At 37.4% G+C, this 12095-nt stretch overlaps 1 protein-coding gene across 3 annotated transcripts in view; it reads right to left on the reverse strand.

Annotated features, from left to right (window-relative positions):
• FRY (FRY microtubule binding protein) overlaps positions 1-12095 on the reverse strand; it is a 398737-nt gene that overhangs the window by 182727 nt on the left and 203915 nt on the right. For all 3 annotated transcript variants that reach the window (XM_069467740.1, XM_069467739.1, XM_069467737.1), the window contains one exon: positions 4252-4451. In XM_069467740.1, the coding sequence (XP_069323841.1) occupies positions 4252-4371 (120 nt within the window). In that variant the 5' untranslated portion in view covers positions 4372-4451. The remainder of the gene's footprint in view (positions 1-4251; positions 4452-12095) is intronic.

The following is a 12095-nucleotide window of genomic DNA, read 5'->3' on the forward strand; positions in this document are numbered from 1 at the left end:
GATAAACTCTGGGGCAACAGAAAGGAGCAAAAGCAAAACTATGCTGGACAAATACTCCTACAGCCATGAATACAAGCAAGACTCACAGAAAAACAAGCCCGGTTAAAGAACTCACAGTGAACACTTTCAAAGTGCATGGAAAGCAATCCACCATAGGCAAGAGTTGGCAGACAGAACAAAGAGAAGTACAGGCTTCCAAATATTGACATAATAAAAACAATAATCTAAAAACATGTTTAAGGTGATGGAAGGCATAAGAGAAAAGTTGTAATCTTAAGAAAGGAGCAAAATACAGTGACAATAAAAACTCAAATATTTTTTTAAAGAAAACCAAACAGCACTTGTAGGAATGAAAGTCATCAAGATTAAAATTCTCAATGGGTGGGTAAAACAACAGATTATACATAACCTAAGAGAGTATTAATTAATTGGAAGATAGATCTGAAAAAATTACTTGTAATGCAGTAGAAAGAGACAAAGAGGTAGAATAATAAAAGATGGGTCAAAAGATATGCAATATTGCATGAGTAGGTGCAATATACATCTCTAGGGGTGCCCAAAAAAAGAGAAAAGGAAAAGTGGAAAAGCAGCAATATTCATATATTTAATAGTTAGGAATTTTCCAGAATTGATGAAAGATATAAACCTTCAAATCAAGAAGTACAAGAGTCTCAAACAGGAAAATAAAAATAAATCCATATCCAAACACGGTATAGTGAAATTGCTGAACATCAAAGACAAAGAAAAAAACCATAAAAGCAAACTAGGAAAAAAGTAAATAATCCACAAAGAAACAAAAAGTCAACTGCAGACTTTTCAATAGCAATGATAGAGGCAACACTGTGAAATGAAGCTTCAAACGTTCAGAGGGAGAATGAATGTCAACCTAGAATTCTGTTCCCAGCTGAACCATCACTGATGAATGAGGTAGAAATAAAGACATTGGGATGAACAAGACTGAGTGATTCACCACCCACTGGCTCTTTCTTAAAGAATTAAAAAAGATGTACTTTGGGAAAAAGAAAATTTAAAGGAAAGGGAAAGGAGTAAGATGCAAGAAGGAATTGTATCCACTATATTATTTTCTGCACGTACTCTTTATATGTTTTGAAATAAAAATCTAAAAAAGACGTAGATGACCCCATTTAGCTCTTTTAGAACACTTTCCTTGGGAAAGGTAAAGTAATGAGACTAGACAAGACCAACTGCTATTAATCATCCTCATGAAGCAATAAAAATAGAATAAAATTGATGTATCCATAAATATTTGTGTACATGACCTGAGTATCTTTTGGGTGCAAAGAGCAACAAGTTTAATATGTTTACCAAGAAAAAAATCTAAAATTTGATTTTGGTAGAATATTTTTATTTCATGTCCTTTTTTCCCCTTAAAATCAGCTATTTGGATATTGGAAAGACATAAATAAAACCTTAAATTTTAATTTAATGTTGTACATAACTTATTGCACACAATTTGTCTAATTGTCATGGACTTCCGAAAGAGTCAACCTTTTAAAAATAAACCCCCAAAATACAGATTCCTTCGTAGTTCCCCAAAGAGTGAATTTATACATCCACATTTTTGAAAATTACCATTGCCACCTCCACACTTTAGTTACATTAAGGCTAATAGAATACAATTTTGTGATTTGATAAACCCACATAAGTTCAGCATTTTAAAGGATTCAATGTCTTTCCAAAAGAAGCCAACTCAGCAAGAGAAATAGTAGGGGACATTTATTAGAATTCACCTTAAATGTACTCTACATGCCTCAGAAATAATACGTCTTCCTATGGCTACAGGACAAAATGCCAAATGCACATTTACACGCTTAGAATCAGGTGACAAACCACAGAATCCAGTCACATTGACTGTCCCATAAGTAAGCAAATGTAAGGATAGAAAATTACTAAGCATTTTTCTGCAGACAAGAAAAGGATATGGCACAGAAGCTTACATCTCTGCCAAAAAATACAAGGGGAATGAAAGTCTCTTTTAGAAAAAATAACTATACTAAAAATTGATTGGATATATCTCTTCAGCTAAAAACATCAAGTGTGTCTACTTGGCTATCAGCACCCAGTGGAATGCTTCGCTCTGGGCACACAAGGAAGATTTGCTGATGATGAGAACTGACGCTTTTTCCTTTCAATTTTTCTTGTTCGAGGACATTTTAGTTGTGTCATAGAATGGAACAAAAATGGCTACCTCTAATTAAAAGAATGCTGTGGTGTATGTGAGTTTTTCAGACCTAATGCTTACTCCAAGAAGAAAAATAAACTCCACGCAAACAAATTCCAAGCTGAGTAAAGATGACAAAAGTTAAACCCAAATTATTTGACTTCATAAATTCTTAAATAACAGTAAACTCTTATTTTGAAAACAAAAAGGTGTCAGGACCTAGCCTTCTAAGCATCTCTTTCAACTTTTGTACAACTTCCCAGTTCCTCAGGAAAATTCACTAGGATACACAATTTCGGAGAGCCTTCACTGGCCATTCGTGCACTTTTCTTGTGCTACGGGAGTGAAATGAATCTTCCTTGTGCCTTACCACTGTGTTCTTAAATTCCCTTATGTCCTTGAGCTGAGGACTCCCTCCACCAGGGTAGGGAGGCCCAGCTGCCTCAGTACCTCTCAAGGAGACAGAAGGTTCTAAGGATCAGCCCTGTTCTGGGCAATGGGAATTTGGATGCTTGGCTTGGCTGAATCAAGTTACAGGGGAGCCTTGCATCCGTTTAAGAAGTCAGCAATGGTATCTGTGATGGTCTCTTTACATAAGAAGGCAATGCAAAGACCAGCAGTGAAGTGTAGGGGTGTGCAGAGGTGGGCTCTGAAGACACCCAGCTTGAGTTTAAATCAACATTGTGTGATCTTGGGCAATTATTTAACCCTCTCTGTACCAACTTTCCCCATCTGTAAACGTGATATCAATATTACCTACCGAAGGTCATTGTGAAGATTACAGGACATAATAAGTTAAGCACAGTGCCTGACACATGGTGAGTACACCATAAATATCAGCTATTGTTAATAGTAAGAGTAGGATAAACACAAAAACATGAATGAATGGGAAAAAGGTGTAGTACTAAGAATAAATCTGAATGATTTAAACAGTAGAAACAAGAAACATTTTCCATAACTGCAGAAATTCAATATATGAAAAGAATTTTATTAATAGAATGCATAAAATTGATCTAATAAAAACTTTAAAGTGCAAAGTTTGTAACTTTCAGGTAAATACGTTTAGACATTCTTGAATTTCTATTCTCATATTTTAAGTTATGATGTTGTACATCATCCGTTACAGATTTTCAGAGATTTGTGGGCTCAGTGATATTGCACTTAATCATTTTAAGTTATGATTCTGCAAAGCAAATCTCTGATTATCTTCTTATTGCCCCAGTAACCTCACTGAAGGTACAAAGCCGTGCTTCATAGAAACAGCTGCGTCACTCTGAATTCCTTTCCTTTTCTCTTATTGTGTATGCCCTCTACCAAGGTCAGAAAACAAGCAATCTGAATCTACCAATTGCACTGTCTTCCTTCCTGACTGTCTTTTAGAGATTCAGCACTCTTTAGAGCCCTGCTAGAGCAATTAACATAAGGCGGACACAGGCCTGCCTTACGTTCAAGTAGAAGCATCTGCAAAGAAAGACACTGACGTCCAAAGGCATCATCTATCTAATGAGAGACATAAAGGTAAGTGAGTCAAAAATTTCCTGTCTTCCAATTTTCAGAAATCGAACTGGTGTTTCTAAACAACTCACCAACATGCTTCCCCTAACAATATAGTCCCCAGACCATATGTTCTCAAACTGGAAGTCTAGACAAGCCACTTGAACAATTTTTTTTCCTCATTTACTTTAAAAACCAGATAAAAGATTTTGCCTAAAGTGTACATATATTTTATGTATATATTACATATATGTATATAACAGAGAATCTGAACACAATTTTCTATGATTAATACCTCTTCTTGTTAAATTATGCTTATTAGTCCTAAATGCAGCACTGAAGCGCTACTGAGTTATATGTGCTGAAGATAGCTTTAAAGTCTCCAACACTCAAATTTTTTTCCTTAAATCAGGAAACCTATTTATTATCCTTTAAAAATTACCTGTGATTTTTTTTTTTAAAAAGCCTTTATAAATTAGGGGGAAAGCAATCTATTCTTGGTTAAACAGTAAAGACTAGTATATTCAGCCAACAGGTGAATTTAAAAAGAGGTAAGTTTCAAGGCACGGACTCACCAGGGGTTCTGCCATAATGATGCGAATCTTGCGCTCAGCCTGAGTGGTGAAGTTGACAAATAAACTCTTGAGGACATATTCTCCTGGTTTGCTGTCTGGGTCCACGTTGATGGGTAACATGGTTGGTGGACCTTTCTCCCTGTGCGTGCCAGAAGCCGGTGGAACTGGAGGCTTGATATAACCGTTGCCAACTGGAGACGCTGAAAAACAGAATGGACATTCTTACTGGCTGAAAATAATGTCAGACGTATTCACATGGGCTGTGTTAAACCACAAATATCAGGATATGAATCGTATCAAGGATGTTACACTTAATATAACCTGGCCTTATTCTTTAGAAATAATGTCAGAATTTAATTATTTTGATTACAATCTGTTGATGGGATGCCATATTTGATCATTTCAAAATTCTTTTGGTCACCACATTGCTTTACATAATTTATATTTACCTAAAGCAAGCTCATAATACAGCTGATAAATCTTACAATATTTAAGATGTTTTTGGCTTCTTTCTTACATTCTAGGGAAATGGTAGTCCCATTTAGAAAATGGGTAGAAAATGTACATGGGGAAAAAAGCAATTCCTTGTCCAGGTTTTCTTAATGGCCAGGAGCTCTCTGTCTTCTGTGTTTCATTCTAATGATGAAAAAGACTCTGGGGTCATCCTTCTAGAAGTCTCTAAGAATGAATTTTCAGAAGCCCAGCTGGCTCTTGCTCCAGAGAGCAATGTATCTCTTGAAAGATAAAAGTCTCAGGCAGTGCCCAGTTTATGCCCCCCAAGGTGTGGGTTTAACTTTTCACTCTCACTGGCCCTTTGGTTCAAGCTGGGATGCCCCTCCTCCTCCTTTATAAAATATGTAGATTTTTATTTGGACTAGATCTTGAATGGAGACAGCTATTGGGGCTCCCAGGGAATGGCCTCCATTCAGAATGCAACAATCAGACAACTGTGTTAATTACATAGTTACTGGAAATTTTTTTTTAATTCATAAATGAAGTTTTGTGTTTTTTTACTTTTTATGATACTTGACATGTTAAATTCTAGCGTGCACCACCCCCCTGCACCTAGGTATTTATAAGACGGTCAGTTATTAATATCCAATGAAAGAAATGTAAGATCAAGTGGGCCTAGAATAGAGGCATCAGGAATGCTAAGAATAGGAAGTATATGGGAGGTATATAGTCAAATGGAAGTATACAGTTTTGGGTGATTGGATACAGAGATTAAGGGAAAGAGTCAAGAAAAAAGTGGGTTTTCAGTTTGGGTACTGGTTTGGATATCAAAGGAATGGCGGTGTCTTTGATAATAAAAGGGGAACAAAGTTCTCCATGAAAGCTGAACGTTCTTATAACTACAAATAAATGTAAGGCTTCTCTTACCTTCTATCCCACGCCAAATTCTGAGGAAGCCATACCAACATTTTGTTTACTTTATTGAACTACAAACATGTCTCCAACGTTATGTTAATGATTTGCTCTCATCTTCCTACCCCTTCCTCTGTAAATCACTGAAACTGACAGATAGCCAACAGGTCCCTTACATCTGACAGGTCTTTCCAGATCTCAACCACCACTAAAGTGTAAGAATATGGCCTCTCAAGTCATACAAATGAAATGAAATGTGTTGCATATTATCTTGTTTCCTCTCTGTTCCCATCAGCCACGTCCTAGTCCAGGCCCTTGGAAATCTATGGCTAAATTATTGTAGCAGCCTCCTTGCAGACTTTATTTCATCTGCTTTACATACCAAACTAATCTTTTTCTTGCATGGCTTTAATCATAACGCTTTTCTGCTTGAAATTGTCAACACCTCTAGATCACTATTATCAAGCCTCGGCACATGGGCCTTCAGCAGTCTTCCTCCACCCTGCGCCCAAGTCCTCTAGATGCTCCAACTGCCTGATAGCACACTACGCTCACTTGTTCTTCCTTCTTTCTCTTCTGTGGCTCCTTTCCACTCTTCTTTGCTCATCTATTCCTGCTCTTTCTTTGGTGCCACTTCTGGTCTCTTGGCCTTATAACGCCTACCTCTGCTAGGCCAATCTTCACTGATTAGTTTGCATAACAAGAGTTAAACATTTAACCCAAATTGTTTGGTGTTTTGCTTTGTCCTGTGCATCCTAAATTACCTAAGAAAGACACAACAGAGAGCTGCCAAGTAAAGTAATTATCATTTGGAGACTAGGTTTTGCTTAGGGTTGGCCCTGCTATTGAACCACACACGCTTCTAGCCAGATCCCCTAAAAGTTCCCTAATAAGACTGTAGCCTCCCAGATGTAATACAGAATTCATTGCACAGATAACACTTAATCAATCTCCTTAAGTTACTAACTAAAAATGGCATCCGACTTGATTTATGAAGGTCTTAAAGTGATTCATGGGGTGGGAGCTATGTGAGGAGAATCAGTATGTCAGAGTTTTTAGAGAACAGGGAGCCATAGTTGCAATGGAAGAGTCTTTTATTAAAAGATACTACAAGCAGCTTACTAAAAGGTACTATTTATTCTAAAGGGGCACATTCAAAATCAAGTGATGGAAATAAAGTCCTGACCACTCCTCTGCGTTACCTCCCACTCTGTCAGTGCAGCCACCCTGCAGAAATAGGACGCCTCCCAAACTCCGACTTAGAGAGGGACATCATATTTCAAGATATCTTCCTAATGTACCAAGGGCATCATGCCACAGAACTGGAGACTGGACTATAAACCTAAAATGTCTATTTGGAGTACAACTTTTTATTACCTTTGGTTTTCCACAGGATTTAATTCATTTCTAGATGACAGCAATAATTGGGTTGATGTAATACGTACAGTAATTGCAAGACAAGATCCATAATTGCATGACTTTGGGGCCTAAAAGTAGTCGTAACTACAGTGAGAGCCCTTTCATAAGAGTGACCTCCAACAGTCCTCCTCCAAAGATGCATTTTGAACCAGATAGCTAAAATCCAGATACCCGAATACCTCTCGGGCAAACCTTCCATTTAAAAGGCTAACATGCCACTTCACTGCTATTGTAAGAAATATTATTTACCCGCACTTCAAAGCCAGAATTCTTTGTGAGCACAAAAGTCTGTGTGAATAGCCTTAGTGAGCTGGAGCTATCCCAGCCCAGCCGAGCCCTGTGCAAGAGGAGCAAATGATTCAAGGGGTTGTCGCCCATCATTCTGAGTTTCAAACGCAGACCAGCCTGGGCAGATGGAGATGCATGAAAGCTAATGGGGTAAGTGTCCTTGAACTGGGTCCACTCCCACGTGGACCTCTTCATCCTACCGTAATTAATTTATAACAAATCCTAGCCATTTGTCAGGATAAGTTTCAAAAGGAAACATCATGACATGGCACTCTTCAGTACCTCAGTTATTTGGTGACAATATAGTCGAGACCAGGAAATTCATGTTCCCTGGTGGTCCAAATTGAGTCATAAAGTCCACACTAGTCTAAACATTAGAACATTAATTGTCATTAGACACAAAATCATCAGACCCTCCCTCAGCACTTGCTTGTCTTAAATCTATACCTAATTAAGATTATGTGTTCAGATTCTATGTTCACAATAGTCTGGAAACAGAAACTTATAAAGGAAGGGTGTAACTTCTGTGGGTAGAAACGCTAGTAGCAAAAGAAGGAGAAAAGGCGGCATAATTTAGAAAGACGCTAGAACTTAAAAATGCAGTTGCCTGAATCCAACTGTCTCACAGGCTTGGGGGCTTTGATTGCTCCATCCAGCATGCGGTCGCCATTGATGTGCATGATGATGAACTTGAATCCCACAGAAAGGTAAAAATGAGGTAGGAAAAAGAGTGATATAAATTTCTAAGAGGTTTCCATGTCAAAACAAGAAAACTAAAAAACCTTTTGGTGTATAAAAGGGAGAAACTCACTGCCTCTAAGAATTTAGCTCTGAAGAATTAAATCTATGTCTTCATAGGTCTAATTTTTAACTGAAATTTATTTTTGATTGAAAAAACAAAACGAAACAAAACTTGGATGCAGTAACAGCCACACTGAGGCCCCCCCTTTGCCAGTTTTGCAAATGCAGGCAGGGACTGTTTGAATCTATTCCTCTCCACCTGGGGTGTTCTCCTTGCTTTTTACTCAGCCTCTCAAGCAAATCCACCCGCCCTTCAGGGGCCAGGTCAACGACCTCCCTTCCACCTGGTGGGGCCAGGGCCCTGCCTTCCACTGGGCTCTGTCTTCCAGTGCCACCCAGCTCCCCCCAGGATCAGCTTTCTCTCAACACCAGATCTTTGGAAATACAGATGTCCCTTGATAAGAGTCCTAACAGGTCATCTTTATCTCATCTTTGCCATCCAAATATTTGTCTTGAAGCAACAAATTTTAACATGTTGTATTCAAATTTTTTTCCCATTTAAATTTCTTGCATATGATAATTTTTTTAAAAGCAATATTTTTTATTTATGTTTAATTGTGGAAAAGTACACATAAAGTTTACCAGCTTAGCCATTTTTAAGTGTACAGTTCAGTGGCATCCACGTGATGAATTTTTAAGCTCCAACTCCATCTGCCCTAATTCTCCTTTCATTCTTCCTCCTGTCTTTCTCTCTTCACATAATAGCTCAGTTGCTCTAAAAAGTCATTCAAACCAGTGCTCCTGGGGTGGGGGCCGAGGAGGGTGGAGAGGAAGACTGTTATTTTCACATATTAATCAGGTTTCTAATTATTGAATCCTTTTGAAATTTGTCTTCTCTTTATATTTTCTCATTGACATTTTAATCTTGGATTAAATATGGCCTAATTTTTCTCCATTGCCTTCTTTTGTGTTACATGGGTTTTGTAGATGTTCTGTGATTATTCTTATTCCAAATTCTATTCCTAATTGGTTTTGCTGGACAGTTTCAGGAGATGTTTTCCCTCTTTTACCAAGTGTCTATTTTTTATATCAACCAAGATCCATTCCTTAAACTATGAGAAGCCTGCTTTACACTTGGAGCCCATTCATTTTCTCTTCATTAGATCTATCTCTGACCAAAGTGATGATCTTTTGAACATGATTCTATTCCCCTCCCCGCCAATTTCATTGACTAATAACTTAATGTTTAGGCTGGCTGCTCTTATCTGGCTTAGGTCTTCAGTACACTTTCCCTAAGTTACCAACATTTCCAGGAATGACTAACCTCCTAACTGTAGCACCAATACAAACACCTCCACAGTTCATAGTTCAGCTACATTTTTATTATGATACTAGAGAGAAAGAGAGTGAGTTTCCTTATATGAGAGCCCCAGAGGCTAACAGTGGCAGTAGATGTTGCAAGAAAGCAACTGGTTTTCTTGACCAGATTTTTCAGAGAATACCATCTCTCATTAGCAGCTATTGTTCATTCATTCATTCATTTCAACCATTATTCATTTAATAAGTGCATAGATTTCAGGCACTGTTCTAAGCACTGGGAAGATAGAGGCAAACAGAGCCCATAGTTCCTGCCCTGATGGAGCTTCCGTTGTACTGAGGCAGAATAACATAATCAGCAGTTTTTATGCGCACATGTGTGCATGTATGCACGTGTGCATGCACACACACACACACACACACACACACACAACGTTAGAGCACAATTAAGTTCAAAAAGAAAAAGGAAAAATTAAACAGAATAAGTGGTTGTTATTAACCTGCTCTTCTGTATTCTGCCCAAAGCCGTTCAGATGCTACAGTTTGGAGCTGCTTCAGGGAGGAAGGAAAGCTGCGTGTATTCTTGGTGTCTAAGAGAATCCAGACACATGTGGCTTGGTCAGGATCTGCTTTCTGATCTGTCCTTTGGACTGACCATACATATCTGCGTGTCAGTTTAGGTGGAGATGGGAATTTTCACCAACCTATGAAGGGCATAAATCAAAATGCCCAACGGGCACACGGCTTCCCTACCTTCTTCCACAAAGTACACTGTTCCTTGGGAAAGAGAGATTTTGTCTGCTTTTTCACCAGCTTGCAACGACAGACAAGCACACAGCCAGTTTTTCAAAACACTCAACGCTTTTTCTGATGCTCCCACTACTGAAATCTGACCCCTACATTTGAAATAAAAAATGGTTTCCTTTTTTCCTAAAGTGTCCCTGCGATTATATATGGTAACCAACCATTCAAAGTAGACACTCTTCCTAGAAGCGGGGTCCGATTAAGCAACTTTACTTTAGAGAGATCTATGTAATCTTACCTTTCAACACAGAAGTAAATGTATGAGATTTCTTTGTTCATAGTTGAATATAAATTATTCTTTTTGCCAGTTCTCAATACCTCATTCATTTTTCAGGTTCTGAAGGCAAACCCTGTTAGTTATCAAGAGCTGGAATCTTTCTTCAGGACCACGATTTTCCCCCTAAATCCTTCTTTTCCCGTAAGACTTTCTTAGTTTACTGGCATTACAGGAACATTTCATAAAACATAACAAACCAAGGATGACGCATCTTCCATGAGAATGTGTCACACTGTGTATAGAACAATAATAAACTGTCCACTAATGCATTTATGAGGGTGCTTAAGAAATGGCATGTACAAAGGTACTGCAAATACTCAAAATGACCAGAATCTCTGGAAGTTGTGCAAAGTAAATTAGGATTAAAAAGGAAAAACAAAAGCCCTCCAAACAGCATAGGAAGAATTATTTTCCTCTGAAGAAGACGATTAAGAAATGGAAAATGTTGGGGTAAGAGAAACAATTAGTTTGAGCAACAGAAAATGATTGCTTAACGAAGTGATGGATGATTCTTAAATAATTTTATATATCTTAAAGTATGTCAAGAAAAGAGTATCAGGTAAAAAATATACCCCCAAACAATTTTGTCTTAGAAAAAAAAAATATCCAAAGCCATGCTTAATTGATTTCTGCTTAATTTCCATAAAATATTATCAGAGATAACATGAAATATTCCTTCCATTTTTATGGATTACACACATCCTTCTTTCTTTTACATTATTTAGTTCTCCTACAGTTCTCACATTATGTGCCTTCAATTTTCAGGGATGTTCACAAGACATCTCTAGAATAATTAGTATGTTTAATCCTTAAAATAACCCTAGAAGGCCAAAGAATCTTCCCTTTACAGACAAGACTATGCAGGTTCAGAGACGTTAAGTGACTTGTCCACGGTCACAGTGTGGTCAACTCAGGATCTGAACATGTGTCTGTTTGACAACATATCTTGTGAGCCTCCCATATCACCCTGTCTTATTTTTTATGCATTTAAAACAATTTTTATCTTATTGTGGTAAGAACACTTAACATGAGATCTACTCTGTTAACAAATTTTTCAGTGTACAATACATTATTGTTGACTATATTGTACAGCAGGCACAATATTGTACAGCAGATCTCTAGAGCTTATTCATCTTGCTTGACTGAAACTTTATGCCTGTTGATTAGCAACTCCCCATTTCCCTCTCCCCCCGGTCACTGGCAACGACATTTTGCTCTTGAATTCTATGAATCTGCTTATTTTATATATCTCATATAAGTGAAATCATGCAATATTGTCCTTCTGTGACTGGTTTATTTCGCTTAGCATAATGTCCTATGTTGTTGTATACTGCAAAGTTTTCTTCTTCTTTAAGGTTGAATTATATTCCATTGTATGTCTATACTACATTTTCTTTTTTTCATGTGGAAGCTGAAGAATATTCTTTATATTAAATAAGTAGTTCATGTTACTCTTAAATTATAAATATCTAAATTTATACCCTTAAACTACACATGAAGATCTAGATAGAATACGCATAAACTGAGATTTTCTTTTTTTCTATGGCTTTCTTTATTTTTTTTTATTTTAAAATATTATGGGGGTACACATGTTTTTGGTTACATGTATTAATTTTGTTATGCTTGAGGCAGG

This window comes from Eulemur rufifrons, chromosome 4, assembly GCF_041146395.1.
Source record: "Eulemur rufifrons isolate Redbay chromosome 4, OSU_ERuf_1, whole genome shotgun sequence".
Taxonomy (NCBI): domain Eukaryota; kingdom Metazoa; phylum Chordata; class Mammalia; order Primates; family Lemuridae; genus Eulemur; species Eulemur rufifrons.